This window comes from Enhydra lutris, unplaced genomic scaffold (genome assembly GCF_002288905.1).
Source record: "Enhydra lutris kenyoni isolate GAN:26980312 unplaced genomic scaffold, ASM228890v2 scaffoldscaffold26, whole genome shotgun sequence".
Taxonomy (NCBI): Eukaryota; Metazoa; Chordata; class Mammalia; order Carnivora; family Mustelidae; genus Enhydra; species Enhydra lutris.
Window position 1 is genome coordinate 20,109,937 of NW_019154110.1, and position 16,264 is coordinate 20,126,200.

Consider the following 16,264-nt stretch of genomic DNA (forward strand, 5'->3'; position numbering starts at 1 on the left):
ATCCGGAGGGAGAGTTTCTCACTCTAAATCCTGAAGCCTTGGTTCACACGTCCAGCCTCGCTGTGCAGGTGGAATCTGCTGGCTCACTCCCATGCGGCAGGAAGTGTGGCATCTCCACGTCCTCCTGTTTCCAGAGGCTTCCTCCTAATGCATTTCCTTAGAACCTAGATGACACCACATTTGCAGACATCTGAGTCTGGTCCTTTGGGCACCTAAGTTCCCTAGACTAGTTTTGACACCTTCGCTATCGTCCCCCAACACTTAACATGGATTCTAAAGGCATGGACTTCTTTCATCTGGACCAGAACCTTCTCCAGCCCAGCTGGCCCCAGGACACCAATCCCTAGAGGTGCTCTTCATGAGCGGTCGTCCCCATTAGATCTCCTTGACATCCCTGCAGAGGAGACCCAAGCAAATCCCCTCTTGCCTAGATTGAAAACTTTGTATCTAACGCAGCCACCATTGTATGGCTTTTTAAAAATCTTCATTTTGTTTGTGATGGTTGACGTCCAAAGCATGTTGGTTTGAGTCTCTGCACTTGACATTTAATTTAACCAATAAACAATTACCGATGTTACTTTTGATTTGCCAAAAGAGAAACCGGGAGCAGAGTCTTACAATGGCCAAGGCCATACTTAACTCAGATACTCCTTGGCTCCCATAATCTGCCCTTGTGTGGAGCCTGCTGGGAAGGAGGGACTTGACCCTCTGCCGGTAAGGCTTTCATTTCATGTGTGTGTTCAGGCCAGATGGTCTGTAAGGCGCCTTCTATTTCTGAAAGATGAGGAATTCATCAGGTCATGATCCCAGGGTCCTGGGATTGAGCCCCTTATCAGGCTCCCTGCTTGCCCACTCCCCCTGCTTGTGTTCCCTCTCTCGCTGTCTCTCCTGCTGTCAAATAAGTAAATAAAATCTTAAAAAAAAACAAAAAAGAAAGAAAGAAAGAAAGAAAGAAAATAAATAAATGAGCAGTCCAGTAGTGAGCAAACTTAGATACCCCTTCAGGAGTGGAGCTAATGAACAGGGGCGAGTGGCTCTCAGCTGTTCCTCCGTTGTCTGAGCAGGTGGTTGGAACCAGACTCAGAGGCCTCAGTAGTGAAGTGGGAATATAAAACCCTGAAACTATTTGTCATAAAGAATGGCATGCCCAATGAAAGCCCAGGCAGATGTTCCCATAAAGTGTTTGTTGTTTGTGTTTTTGTGGGGGTGCTTTCGGGGTGTGAAGTTTATTAGTAAGGCTCAGAGCATCTCCCTCCCCATGTTGCCATATATTAGCAGTCTTGCAACCCATTTATGGGGTTGGAATTATTTGGGGTAATGATTTTCATGGGAATAGATGAAATGCAATCTGCACTTAGCTCTCACTACCTTTATTATGCAGCTGCCTTCCGGGGGAAGATCCCCAGACGTCATAGATGGGCCCACTGTCAAAGAGGTGAGGGTCTCAAGGAGTATTAAAGCTCAAAGGGGGCTGTATTAGTTTCCTGTTGTGGCTATAACAAGTAACTGCAACTTAGTGGCTTAACATGACACAAATTTATTTATCTTATAGTTCTGGGGGTGAGAAGCCCTAAATGAACCTTGGGGGGGCTAAAAATCAGGGTCAGCATGCCAGTGTTCTTTCTGGAGGCTCAAGGGGAGAGAATCCATTGCTTCGCCCATCCCAGCTTCTAGAGGTCACCTTGGTTTATATCCCCTTCCTCCATCTCCAACGCCAGTATCTTCTGCCCTCTCTTTCCACCCAAGATCTTCTCTCTATGTCTCTGACGCTCCTACACCTCTCTCTTAAAAAAGACCCTTGGGATTACATTGGGCCCACCCAGACAATCAAGGATAATCAACTCATCTCAGTACCCTTAATTATTTCCACACAGTGTCATTTATTATGGAAGTTTAACATCTTAGGATGTGAACAACTTTGAAGGAGGACCATTATCCAGCCTGCCATTAAGGCTATAGAGACCAATGAAAGCCCAAAAGATAAATGATATATCTAAAGCCACCCAGCTTCTCTGGGGCAGTGCCATGGCCTTATCCCAGCCATCCTCCTATCTGCCACGTTTCTGTGCATCACTGACAAAGATGGGTAGGAGAGGGCCTGACGGGGGGCCTTTATTTGCATAACAAACTGGAAATGATTGAGGAGTAAGTATAGGATTGTCAGTGATTTAAAAATAGCAGTATAGAGGAGACAGAAGTTTATATTTTTAAAAATGCATGTTTAATTCAAGAGCTTCTTTAAATATTATCATTTGGCTAGGGCGTGCTACCTTCTAAAGATGTTCAGTGACTTGTAGGGATAACATGATTTAAATACTGATGGGAAATGAAAGTGCTAAGGAACACAGGTACAGGTTCTTCTCTTCTTCCTACTCCCACCCCCTCTGCTTCTCTCTCTCCATTTATTAGTCTACCCATGGCTGTCATTTGAAAGTCAGTTGGAGTTGGAAAACCAACTTAAAGTCTTTAAACTAAAAGGAATGGAAGAACCAACCAATGGGCTTATTGCCATGGGTTAAGGCAAATTAAGTATTCGCCATATTTTACAAGGAAGCCCCCCTTTGGTGTTGAAACATTCTTCTAAGAATCTGAGAAACTTGCTTTTGGTTTTCCTCCCCCTTCTGCCCAACAATGGCCTGTAACAAATAAAAGGTTGGTAGAATTTTGGATTTCAGTGGTACTAGACATACTATCCAGCCTGATCCTTCTCCTGAAATGTGGGTCTTTTATAGATTATGTTTGGTAGGGATTTGCACTACTCCTCTCTTGCCTCAATTTTCTCCATCCGTGACATGAGAAAGAGTGTTGGCTGCTTAAAATAAAGGGTGAATTAAATTTGAGTTCCTGAGAGTACAAGTGCATTTGAGAGGGTTGTGATCTGTTAGTTTCATCTACTCTAGAAATCACTCCCTAACTCCACTACCCACTGTGTCAGGGTGCGGTGCCCCTCACCTAGCGATTCATAACCCACTCACCTCATTCTGCAACACTCCACCCTGCTCCCTGCAAAGTGGTAATCATTCTTACACATATCTGCCTTACTCTAAATTTACCTAAGCCAGGGCTGGACATGCAACAGGAGCTCATTGTACTGTCCATGGACACTGTGGATGGATGAGTGAGTGAATAACCATATAGGCTCATAGCCACATAGTGGACACATGGATCCAGAGCCTCAGTAGAAATACTGAGCACGGAGGAAGGTGGGTGGCAGGAAAAGACTGAAGATACAGTCTGTGATCTTCACTGATGTAAAATTAATAATTGGTTCCCCTTGCTCTGCTAACTTTCTTAAGCAGAAGGAAACTGGAAATTGCCATAGAAATTTATTTTCACAGATGTTTTAATGTGGCATTGGAAGATGAGTAGACCATTCCCCTTTGGGTATTTGCACCCAACACTCCATGTCGTTTTTTCTGCCTGTCAAATCAACGTGTTCTTGAGCTACTGGTACATTAGGTTAGTGACACAGTGCTGGATTAAACAAAGACAAGATCATTTTGCCAAGCTCCTATCTGGCCTTGATTGGGGGTCATAAAACTCATACATTCCCTCAGTTTGGTTTTGACAACTCACGGAATAACACCTTGTGTATGTCACATGCTACTTTCCTTTAAAAGCTTTCAAAACCTTCTATATTGAACAAGGGTGATTCCCGTATCATTCCTACCACATGGGAAAGCAAAGCATCAGCTCAGGAATTACTAAATACTCAGTGTACTTCAAAAGATCATGTGGGTGGACTACGCCATCTTTCCACAAAGGCGTTAATGCTAGCTGTACTCATCAAAGTCTGAAACAAGATGAGTGGGTCTGAAACAAGAAAATCTGAAGGTAAAATTTAGTAATTGACCAAGATCCAGGCCGGGAAAATACCCTAGTGACACCCAAGGGTCTCTATGGGTGGGAAACGCCAGGTGGCCCTTTCTGATGTCACCATTTTGGTGCCATGGCTCTTCTTGCATTGTTTCTTAAAACTTCCACCCAGACTAATTCTACAATTTCTTTTTGTTTCTAGTTCCTTCTTTCTGGGGATTGGTGAACTCAGCTTGGAATCTTTGCTCTGTGGGGAAACGGCAGTCGCCGGTCAACATAGAGACCAGTCACATGATCTTCGACCCCTTTCTGACGCCCCTGCGCATCAACACTGGGGGCAGGAAGGTAAGCAGCCATGGTGCTTCCATTGTGAAGTCGAGGATGTCTGGAGATGCTGATTCTGAAAGCCAGTCCTCTGGGTCTCCAGCTCTCTGATGAGTTTGCCTTTCCATCTAGGAGTAAAATCACAGACCTCAGGCCTGCTGCCAACCAGTGTAATTATGTCTGAATTGTGCTTTCTCTTTCCTAGCTAGTCAAACCCTCATGCTTCTAATTACTTTGTACCCCCTAGAGGTTGCCTAAGGCCCTATCCCTTGGTACCTCATGAAGGTCAGAAAGCAGTGTTGCTTCCCAAGCATATCACGCTGGGAAAATCCCTCCTCTTTACTGGGGCTTCTTTTAACCTCAACAAAGTGGGGGGAAAATTGTTTTAACAAAAGTAAAATCAGAAATTTGTCATCTTGGAAGGAAAAACAAATAAAAATTACCTTAGGTGATTTATAAGAAAATCAATAATTAATCTTTCTAGAGGCATCTTGGATGGCTAAGAATCCTAGCTCTTGCCCAGAAATGCTGAGCTATACCTTGTGATTCTCACACCAATGTCCCTCCTTCCCCCACCTCCCATCCCCCCACCCCCACTGCCGTGAGATGCTCCTCCTTAATTTTCGGAAGGTCATAATGCCTGTGGGGTTTCTTGTTGCTGGGCTCTAGCATTTCTCTTGTGGGCTAATTTCTTTCTGGCTACCTTTTACTGTTGAGTAGTTCATTGAAGGTGGGAAATACACACACACAGCAAATTGTGTTTGAAGGTGATTTAGTTATTGTGAACTCAAGAGGAATGGAAAATCATTTGTGTCCAAGAAATTGGGATTAAAATTATGGACAGTCTTTGTTACTGCTGGCAGCCGATTCTCCAGGGTTTGCGTTCCTGAGGCTCTGCCCTCTACTTATTCAGTCCGTTTGCCTTACTTACCATGGAGTTTGTAAGAAAGTTTTTCTCCTTCTGATATATTGGAATGTATTCTTTCCTATTACATAACTGTCCCCAGAAAACCAAACAAAAAAAATAAACCCAAATTCTAATGACGGTTCTCAGAAATGTTAGTAACTTTGACTCAGGTCATAAAGCGGGTTTTAAAAGGCTTTGCACATGATTGAGACTATCTCTCTATGTGGTTTTTGTGTGCTGTTTTGAATATGACTTGAGAAGTATTTTTCTAGAAGAGTCCTATGTAGGTCATGTAGTTTATCGCTCTGATTCCATGGAAATTAACCTACCCAAATTACCGTTCCATTTGAAGTTTTATTTTTATAAACTCTAAAGGGAACTTGCCGTGGGTTCTACACATACCTCTCTCCTTCAAGTCATGACCATGGACAGGCTCAGTGACCAGTATTCAGAAAAGGCAAGTTGCAGTTTTGACTTTTTGATCACTCTTTCCTTCTTGGAAAGGGCAATGAAGGGAATAATTGTACTCTGGACAAAGGGTGAAGCAGTAAAAAAGCAGAATGAGGGTTGGTACCTGAGTTCCAGAAATCAGCTAAAAGGTGACCAGCAATGGGCGCCTGGGTGGCTCAGTAGGTTAAAGCTTCTGCCTTTGGCTTGGGTCATGATCTCGGGGTCCTGGAATCGAGCCCCGCATCCAGCTCTCTGCTCAGCGGGGAGCCTGCTTCCCCCTCTCTCTCTGTCTGCCTCTCTGCCCACTTGTGATCTGTCAAATAAATAAATAAAATCTTTAAAAAAAATAAAAATAAAAGATGACCAGCAAGACTGAAGCACAGAGATTAAAGAGGAGGAGACGGGAGGTAAGGATGGAAAAGGAAGATGGGGCCAAATCTAGAGGCTGTGTGAAGGAACTGGATCTTTTTCCCGAGTTATAGCAAGTGATTGAAGCATTTTTAGGTCAAGAATATGTTGGACACGGGATGGGAAAGGTGACAGGCTGACGCAAATAATGGACACATAAATTTCACTTTTCTATCAGCCCATCTTAGAGGAAAATATTGATGTGAAAAAAAAAATAACTAATTCAAGACAGCTTCTCCTAAAATTTATTACGAAAGATGAGATGGGACAATTGCATGGTGTTAAAAAGCACTCATAAGTTTTGGCTTGGTTTTTCTTTTTGTTGTTGACAGAGATTTTTTTTTAATATATATTTTCAATTCAGTAAAGTGTACCTGATCCAAATCAATTTTCAAATGCACTGGAGTTTGGAATTTTGGAAACATTTACTCTCAACGATGGAAATATTTATATCTGGCATGATTTGTGTTGTTAGCTATTTGAAGAGCTGAGAACTGTCTGGTGGTTTCCTTTACATTAGTGAAAGGTGGAAAATAAAATATAGATGGTAGGAGGATAAACTAACTGGTAATGAAATGTCTAAACGTGATAGACAGTAGCTAAACCACATTTGCCAGCTTTTTAAAGGTGCCGTTTAATGAGTTGGAGACTTACTTTGAAAGTGAGTATTCAAATCACTGCTGTGAATTTAGTTTTGCCTTGAAGAGATAGGTATCAAAAGGTGTAAAGACCACCCTGTAGGACTGGGAGGTTTTGTAGAACGTGGGCAAGGTGCCACAATGTAAAGTCTGAGGTCTGCTGGGTATCAGCATGTAAAATGCGCCCCAGTCATTATGTGTTTTATGTCACATTCTTATCCCTGAGCATGACTCCTGCTCATGTTTCAGTGTACCTTATGCCCAAGCCCGTGAATGGCCCCGCTGCAGCTTCTGACTTGTGTTACTGTGTTCGTTTTAGTGTGTCTGACCCAGCATGGGGATCAAATCATGAATTAAGGGCTTATCTTAGCATGGGCAAGGGCTGAAATTCAACCTGAATAATAATATATGACAATCAAAACTTATTGTGTCTTGGATATAACGGAGTATATTCATTGTACTTGAATAATGGTATTTCTTTTACTTTATAGGTTGCTTCTTTTCAGTGGTAATTCTTAAGTAATGTTTGGGTTTGTTTTTGTTTTTGTTTTCTTGAACAAGAGTGGTTTTTTTGTTTTGTTTTGTTTTGTTTTGTTTTTTACCCTGTTCATATCTGACACATAGGACTCCTATGGGCAAAATTTAAAGTAACTGTGCTTTTTAAACAATATTCACTGAGCATTGAGTTGTGTATGGTCACAAGAATCTTTCCTTGGACTCAGTCTCCCACCCTTGACCCCATTCAACTTGACTCCTAATAGTCTAAACAGTTGTTTTTTTTGTTTTTTTTTCTTAATCTTGGAGTTAATTAATTTAGAGAAAGCTACTGAGCGAACCCAGGAATTAGAGTAGGCAGGTGGAGATAATTCTTCCTTCACAGTCTCAGATCATTTAAAATCCCTGTATGTGGGAAATTAGATTTTGATTTATCTAGTATTTTAAGCTCAGTTCAAGCCTGATGGACTGTTTTAAAGGTGGAGACCCTTGGTAGTCAATGGACTTGTACAGATTCGAATATTTTTTTACCTTCCTTGTCTTTTTCCTCACATCAAAGTGAGTGTACCTTATGTGTTTGTGTCTTAACTTTTGTGTGCTGTTCACCCAAGTAAGCTTCCTGGTAATGTGAAAACAATGTAGAGTGTGAATGTTACTGAATAGCAAACTATGAATGGCCTGGCTTAATCATTTTGGGGTATAATAGTTCCTCCAGATATTTGCCTGGAGCATTCTCTGAGACAGGTGAGGCGGGTACTGGAGGCTTTCTGGATTAAGAGGTGAGGTTAGCATTCATGGAAGAGGTGTAGTTTTTAGATAACCTCTCTACTGATCTGAAATATCTAAAAGAAGAAAAAGTATATTAAAATGGAGTTGGAAATCACTTGCTGATCCTGCCATTGTAACCAAAAATCAGTTCTGGCATCCTTCTTCATCTTTCTGCTCTTTTAATAAAATGGACATCTCAGGAGTTAGTGACATGAGCATTGCTTATGATACATTAAATGTAAAAGGTAGCATCTAACATCATTCACTTAATGATCCCAATTTGTTTAAAAAGTATCCATGCTATGCATAGAAAAGAGACCAGTGTTAAGAGTAATATTGTTTCTTTCTACTTTCTTAAAGCTTCTAGATTTTCTATAACAAGTCTGCATTAATTTAATAATCTGAAAAACATGTATAGATTTTAAATTCATCCCTTTGTTTTAGGCAAAAATATACTTAGAGTTGGCAAATGCGGTAGATGGACTAATGCCCTCTCCTAAAGATTATATATATATATTATATATATATATAATATAGATTATATATATATTATATCTCCTAATCCCCAGAACTTACGAATATGTTATCTTATGTGGGCAAAAGCTATCTGAAAGATGCAATTAAGTTAAACATCTTAAAATGGATAGATCATCCTCTATTATCCCGATAGACCCATTGTAATCACACAGTTCTTACAAGGAACAAACCGAGGAAGATTCCAAGGCAGAAAAAGAGATGTGACAGAGGAAGCAGAGGTCAGAGAGATGTGCTGCCATGAGCCAAAAGAATGTGGGCAGCTTTGAGAAGCTGGAAAAGGGTAAAGAAATAGATTCTTCCCTGGAGTCTCCAGAAGGAAGACAGCCCTGCTAAAACCTGGATTCGAGCCCAGCAAAACTGATTTTTGACCTCTGACTTCCAGAATGTAAGATGACCGTTTCAAGGAGATTGGTTGCCATCTCATGCAAGCCCAGGGACAGAGCAGAGGACAGAAGACCCCAGCTGCACTCCTCCCCACCTGCCCTTTGCCAGACTCCCTCTGGGGAGAAGTCAGAGACCAAGACAAGACTGTTGATTCAGTCTACATAAGCCAGCCTCCAGGCCACAGGATGAGGTGAAGGTAGATTTGAAGGGGCGGTTAGAAGACATCCAACAGAAGGCTATACCCTTTATCTACGTGACCATTGGCACGTTTCCCATTAAATGAGTATGAGGTAATAAAACTCATCATTGCCTATAAAATTAGGTATAAATGTCTCAACCTGGCATTCATAGTCCTTGCAATATGGCCCCAAACCTCCCTTCCAGAGCCTTATTCTTCTTACATCTTATGCCTACCTTTGTTCCCAGTTTGAGACTGTGGTACTTTTTTCTTAATTGACCATATCTCATCTTTCCCTGTCATCTGTGCTTTGGTCACAATGTAACCCTTCACCTTACGTACCTTCTGTAACTCAGCACTCCCCATCCCTACCCTTCTCTCATTCAGTCTCTGTGGCTCCAGTACTTTCCCTGCCATGACACGCCTCTTGATATCTTTCATGACTGGTGAAATCCCTCTCCATTTGCCTTCTTAAGTAACTTGCTTATCTTTCATTTAGGACCTGAACCTTGACCTATAGTACATCAGTCTTACCCACCTCATTTTCCTGTCTTAGATTAAGGGCTCCTCCTGATAAATGTGCTTTCATAATTTCATTTTATATCCCTGTGTTTATCTATGATGTTGCTGGTTGATTTGAACTGAACCAAGACTATCTTTGATTACCAAACAAAAGGTTTATGTGGAATTAGTAAAAAGTTGCTTTGATTCAAGGTGGGAAAAATATGAGAAAGTCCCATGCTGAAAAGTAACCTTGTGATCAACAGAATCTGTCATTAGAAACTAATTTTCGGTTATTGTACTTCTCCTGAAACGTGGTCAAAATATGTTGAAAAAAATAATGACTGTGAATTGGTTAGGTGCTTAAAATATTATCGCTTCTTTATTTTTAAATTTCCCCATGAACCTGATAGCAAAATTTAGTTGACCACAATTAATCATGGCAGTGTCTACATTGCTATGTTAAGAAACCTTTTATGAGTAAGGCATTTATGTTCCTTCAAGGACTTTACAATATATTAGGGGAGAAAATATAGATATACGGATGTTAAATCACACTAGCTGATTTAAATAACTGCTGAGATAATAGTGGAAGAGATCCTAAGGAAGTAGTGAAATGATTAATTAGCAAATCAATCATTTTGACATTAGTATTTAATGGTGGTAAGAAGTTGGGTTGGCTGAACCAGGCTTTATGGAGTGCTAGAATGTGAGTTAGCATGGGCAGGTAGGTGGAATGAAATACTGTTTGCAGGGGGGTCTTTAAATGTTAAGACGTTCTGGCTCCATGTGTGAAAGATTGAAGAAAATGTAAGGATAGATCCATTTTGCTATCTAAGTATGTTACAGTGGTACTGGTTTTTATTGGATAAGTGATATTAAACTTTCATAGATAAGTATTCTTTCCCATTTGGAACTCATTAGCTATCTTTAAGTACAATGGGTCTTTTTATATTGAAGCTCTGGTATGGAAATGATACATATAATTTTACGTGTGCTCGTGGGATAAAGTAGATTTCTAAGAGCTGATGAGGAAGTGAATGTAATTCTTACTCATTTGTATTTTGTGGTTTGATAAATTTCTTGACTTGCCATACTGACAATATCCTTTCTCAGAAGGATGCAATAAAGGATCTCCTTATTTGAATCTAATTCTAACCAACAAGGAAAAGCAGCAGCTCAGTGATATGGAATGGATAGTAAAATTCTGGAAGAAAGTGGATGTGTTATCTTAGAAAATACGGTGGCCAAAGGTAAAAAAAAAAAAAAAATGCTAATAAGCTTTTTCAGACATGGATCCTAGAAGCTTCAAAAGGCAGATTTTTGAAATCATAGTTAAAGTAGATGTGATCTCTCTGCCTCATGGAAGGTAACTCTAGAGGACTGGGAAGCTCTTAAAAATGAAATTATGGTAATACAATTACAAATGATGATTCCCCCCCCCCAAAAAAAAAAGGAAGTGGTGGGAGCTAAGGCTACAGATGTGGCTATACAGGGAGTCTTGCCAAAAATAATGTTTTTAAATGTCAGGGAAAGGATGTGAGAGAAAGGGCTTTATAGCCAAGGAGGAGGACGAAAGTGGAAGGAAACTTTGAAAATCATTGCAGGGAGAATAAGGTCCAGAATGAGTTTAGGGTGGTGGAATGAAAGGTCTTTTAAAGTTATAGTTAGAGGAAGCAGGAACATTAAGACAATATAGACCTTCATTTGGGGGAAAGGAGGGAATAGATATCCACAGATGTTCCACTTCAGTTTTGGATTCTAGGTTTACCACTTGTCACCCAGAGTTGAGAAGCCTGACCTCTCTGAGCTTCCGTTCCCTCCTCTGTAAAAGAGAGAACGTAACAAGAGAACCTTGCAGGGTTGCGGTGGAAGGAATTCTGTGAACTAACACACAGTAGACAGGTGATAATTCGAATTATCAGGCCGATAGCTGGCAAAGAAGGAGATGCGTCACAGTAGTTAGCTAGTATCTTCGTCCCTTCAGGCTGCTGGATCAACCTGTCACTGACAGTGTGGCTTCTAAAGAATGGACATTTACGGGACTCTTGGGTGGCTCAGTTGGTTGGACAACTGCCTTTGGCTCAGGTCATGATCCTGGAGTCCCAGGATCGAGTCCTGCATTGGGCTCCCAGCTCTATGGGGAGTCTGCTTCTCCCTCTGACCTTCTCCTCGCTCATGCTCTCTCTCACTGTCTCTCTCTCAAATAAATAAATAAAATCTTTAAAAAAAAAAAAAAAAGAATGGACATTTACGTCTCACAGTTTTGGAGGCTGGGAATTCCAATAGGGAGAAAACACAACCTAATCTCCCCTGGAGTTTCTTCATCAAAGAAACTCCTATTCCCTTTAGAATCAGTAACATGTATGCTGGGAGGTGAAGTGAGTGACAGAATATGACTCCAGAACCACCTTGCCAGCAACCCGTATCCGAAAGCTTTAAAGTCAGTAGGCATGAAGGTAAAACTTTCCTCTCACGCCTATCTTTATAAAAAAGCTGCACAGATTCAGACTGGGCTGGATTCATCGTAAAATCACTACATGCGGGAAAAGTAGAGGCAGTTAATAGATAATGTGATCGGCATGAGTAAATAGCACAGGGAAGATGCCAAGAGACGAATTCAACCTAATTACACAGTACATGAGGTACTCCTCCATAAGTGAGGCTGTTGTCCTTACAATAACCTTCAGTGAGAAGAGACTACCTGGGATATTGCCATCAGATCCCTCAGTGCAGGTGGTTAGAATAACGAATGGAAAAGAGGTTGACCAAGTGGAATGTGGAAGAAGAGGAACAAAGTGTTGAGAAGTATCAACCGTTCTGTATGTTGTGTATTCAATTCTCTTGCTCTCTCTCTGTCTGAAAGAACAACATTCCAAGGTATGATTACAGGTGCCTTCTAATGATACCTGTCCTGTGCAGCCTCAGACAAAGAGAGCTGGTGTTTGGAAATGGCATGCACCAGACTTTATTTCAAAATAAGAGCTCGAGCCCCGTGAAGGGTGAATGACCTGCATGTGTTCCACTGAGAACCCCGGCATAAAAAGAGTTCCCGCAGGCACTGAAGTCTACCTCCTACTCTAGAATAGCTCAAGCATTGGAGGAGAGCCTTGACCTGGCCTGGAATGCCCCTTCCAATCTGGAAACTGTACAAACAATGCTTAGATGGGCACACGGAATAATGTTTGTTTGAGGCTTGTGTCTTGAACTCCCAAAATGTGCATTTAACTCCCAAAGGAGAACTCCCTTTAAAAGCCCTAGCACTGGTTTGGAAGAAACCTGCCTTCTCCTCTTCCTCATCCTCTATCCAAATGACTCCTCAAAGTGCTGGATACCGTACTCTTTCTCCTTTAGGATATTTTGCTCTGAGTCACTAGAATGGAGGATCCAGGGCAAAATGAATGTTACAAGAAAGGACTTTGATTAAAGATAAAGAAACAAGGGCCAGGGTAACTGTGTTTATACTCAGAGCAGAGCGTTTTGCAGGCAGCGGAAGGTTTCAGTGCCTTGTGATGAAAGATGGGCAAACTGTAAGGGACTGAGGCTGTATCCTAAGTTGGGCATGGGCTCAGAGCAGAGGCATTCTGTGGTTTGGCGTCAGGCTCTCATGCACTGTCGCCTAGCTTAGAGCTGGCCTCAGGATTACTGCTCACATTCTCAGCAGTTGACATCGCCCAGAACACCAATGCAGTCATTAGGCAAGCCTTTGAAGGAAACACCTGGATGTTGGCTTTAGTATTTTATCAATAGATTTAGTTCTGTGTCTTTCTTTATTCCTCTGGTGAGTATTAGAAAAGACTTTGCTTTCCCTTCCTGCTTCTTGGTCTCTGTCTCTCTCTCACTCTCCCTTCCCTACCTCTTCATTTACCTTCCTCTTCTCAGTCACTCTGGCTCTCCTACCCTTTTCTCCCCTCCCCCATCTCCTTTCTCCCATTCACCTTGCCCCATTCCTCTGTCCCCCCTTTCCTTTCCTCCTTCCTTCCCCTTGGTCCTGGGTTCATGTGACCAAGGAACCCATGCCATCTCTCTTTTGCATCAGGGTGGAATAGATACTCCCCTTTCACACATTTTATTTATTTTTTATTAAGGTATTTTTTTCTTCTTCTTTTTTTCAGAATTTATTTATTTGAGAAAGAGAGAGAGAATGAGAGAGAGAAAATGAGAGCAAGGAGAGTCAGAGGGAGAAGCAGACTCCCTGCAGAGCAGGGAGCCCAATGGGGGACTCCATCCTGGGACTCCAGGATCATGACCTGAGCTGAAGGCAGTCATTCAACCAACTGAGCTATGCAAGTGCCCCCTTTCACACATTTTAGAAGGACTGACAATTTTAGGATTTTGGTGGGAACACTTAAATAAAAGAAAATTCAAGTTATTTGAAGACTGAGCACAATTTTTATGAGAGAGTATGAGGGAATTGACTCAAGAAACCTAATGAATTTAGAGGCAGATGAATTCCTCCAGGGATTTCATGGGTGTTAAGTGTCAATCATATGGTACCACCTAAGTTGTCTGGTTGCTTGATTCCACAGATGAAACCAACAGGCATTTTACAAATTAACTGCCCTTTCAAATAGGTGACAAAATGTCTTATTCACCTACACTGCTTGTAGTTCAGCTCTCTTCCCATCCATCTAAAAATGAGGGAGAAGAGCAGAAGAAAAGGGAAAAAGACAACCCAATTTTTACAGACTTCTCCCAGCTTGTGTTATCTCTCAGGCATTCCAGAACAAGTGTCTCTGTCACAGTCAAGAAGATCAAACCGGCAGAATACCTGGACGACACAGAAACAGTCATATACCCAAGCGTTCTGAATTTTGATGTTAAAAATCTGATATCAGTTGTGCATTCTCTCCAGGAAGGCTCTGAACTTGGCCAGTCTGTTCCTTGTAAGTCCAGCCATTTGGCTGCATAGACCAGCCAAGCTCTCCCTGCCTGAACTTCAGAGACTTTGAGCCCAGTTCAAGGGCCATGATTGCCTAGAAACCAGGTATCTTTGGTCTGAAAATAAAAAGTAATAATAATGTCCCCATCATTTCAGGGGGGAAAAATGAAGTAGATTCTGTGTGAAGGACTTAAGAAAATACAAATACAAATTTTTTTCTATTTCTGCCTTTCTGAAATAAAAGAACTACATTAAGACTGGAAAACTAGAATGAAAGGTATGATTTGGGGAGTCTATGCATCATAAAAAATTGAACATCAGAGCAACTATCAGACTTGTAATTGTCTCATGAAAATTTATTTTTTTTAAGTTATTTATTTATTTGAGAGAGAGAGAGAGTACGTGAGTAGGGAGAGGGGCAGAGGGAGTGAGTCTTCAAGCAGACTCCGTGCTGAGTGTGGAGGCTGACATGGGGCTCAGCCCCAGGAGCCTGAGATCATAACCTTAGCTGAAATCAGGAGTCAGATGCTTAACCAACTAAGCTACCCAGGTGCCCCAATTTTCCTTATGAAAATTTAATGTCATATAGAAGCAACATTATTAATATCTCATGAAGGAGTAAGAATAATTAAAATAATCCATTTCTTTCCAATATCTCAAATTTTATCATTTTAGAAGGTAGACATTCTAATCCCTGTTCTGTACTATGTGAGGGCCAAGATCTAAGCCCTATGAAAATTAAGAGTAGTCAGTTTATTTTTCCATTTCCTCCACCTCCCCACCCCCATGTTGTAGTTACGTAGGATGAGTAAGTGTAGAGATCTATTGTAGACCATAATGACCATCATTAATAATGTCATATTGAGGGGCGCCTGGGTGGCTCAGTGGGTTAAAGCCCCTGCATTCGGCTCAGGTCATGATCCCAGGGTCCTGGGATCGAGCCCCGCATTGGGCTCTCTGCTCAGCAGGGAGCCTGCTTCCCGCCCCCTCTCTCTCTGCCTGCCTCTCTGCCTACTTGTGATCTCTGTCTGTCAAATAAATAAATAAATAAATAAAATCTTTAAAAAATAATAATAATAATGCCATATTGAATCCTGGAAATGCACAAAGACAGTAGATTTCACCAATAACAAGACAGTGCTAACAAGAAGGATATGTTAGTGTAACTGTAGTAGTCATTTAGCAATGCATGTGTATATAAAATCCTCATGTTACACATCTTAAATATATAGTTTTTATTAAAAGGGTAAATAAAAAATGTTAAGAAATTAGCTAGTTCAGCCCAGCATCTGTTTTTTTCATACAATAAACCTAGTGTCTACTCAATAGGACATTTGGTTAATGTTTGCGTTGCCTACTTCATGTTCTGAACAGATTCTTTTCTGTGTTTACTGAGCTCTTCACCAGATGTGACATACCATAGTATAAGTCATTTCTGGCCCTTATCCCTGAAACCCACAGGCTCTGACCATATGTACAAAACATGTTTACATAGGATATTATATGATGAAGGACCATGATCTCATTTTTACCAAGAATGAAAATATATACCCCCACACACTTTGGTGTGTTGGAGTCAATGGAAACCTGTCAAACTCGCAGCATCTCACCTCCTGAAAATGTTCTCTCCCACCTTCATAATCCAAATAGGCCTCCCATCCAATTCTGTGGAGCAGAGACTTTTCCTAATTTGCATTTTCCCCTGAAATATTCAGAATATATATACATAGAGAGAGAAAGTTTTTTTTTGTTTTTTTTTGTTTTTTTTGTTTGTTTGTTTTGTTTTTTTTTAGCCAAGTAGCTGTTTTCACTGATTTCTCACTAGGAACAACATGCATGGCTTGTGCTGGGATAGAAGGGATTATGCAGTCCATATACTGTGTCACTCTTTAGTGCTTGTGTACTAGGTAAGCTTAAATATAGAAATCAGCTCAGTGCTTGAAGACTCCCAAATTACTTATTTTGAGCTGAAGAGA

The 16,264-nt window shown here is 41.1% G+C and overlaps 1 protein-coding gene across 1 annotated transcript in view; it reads left to right on the forward strand.

Moving 5' to 3' along the window:
• The window catches only part of LOC111151645 (carbonic anhydrase 10), a 528,900-nt gene that overhangs the window by 158,186 nt on the left and 354,450 nt on the right, over positions 1-16,264 (forward strand). The window contains exon 3 of the mRNA XM_022509773.1: positions 4,019-4,161. Coding sequence (XP_022365481.1) covers positions 4,019-4,161 — 143 coding nt within the window. The remainder of the gene's footprint in view (positions 1-4,018; positions 4,162-16,264) is intronic.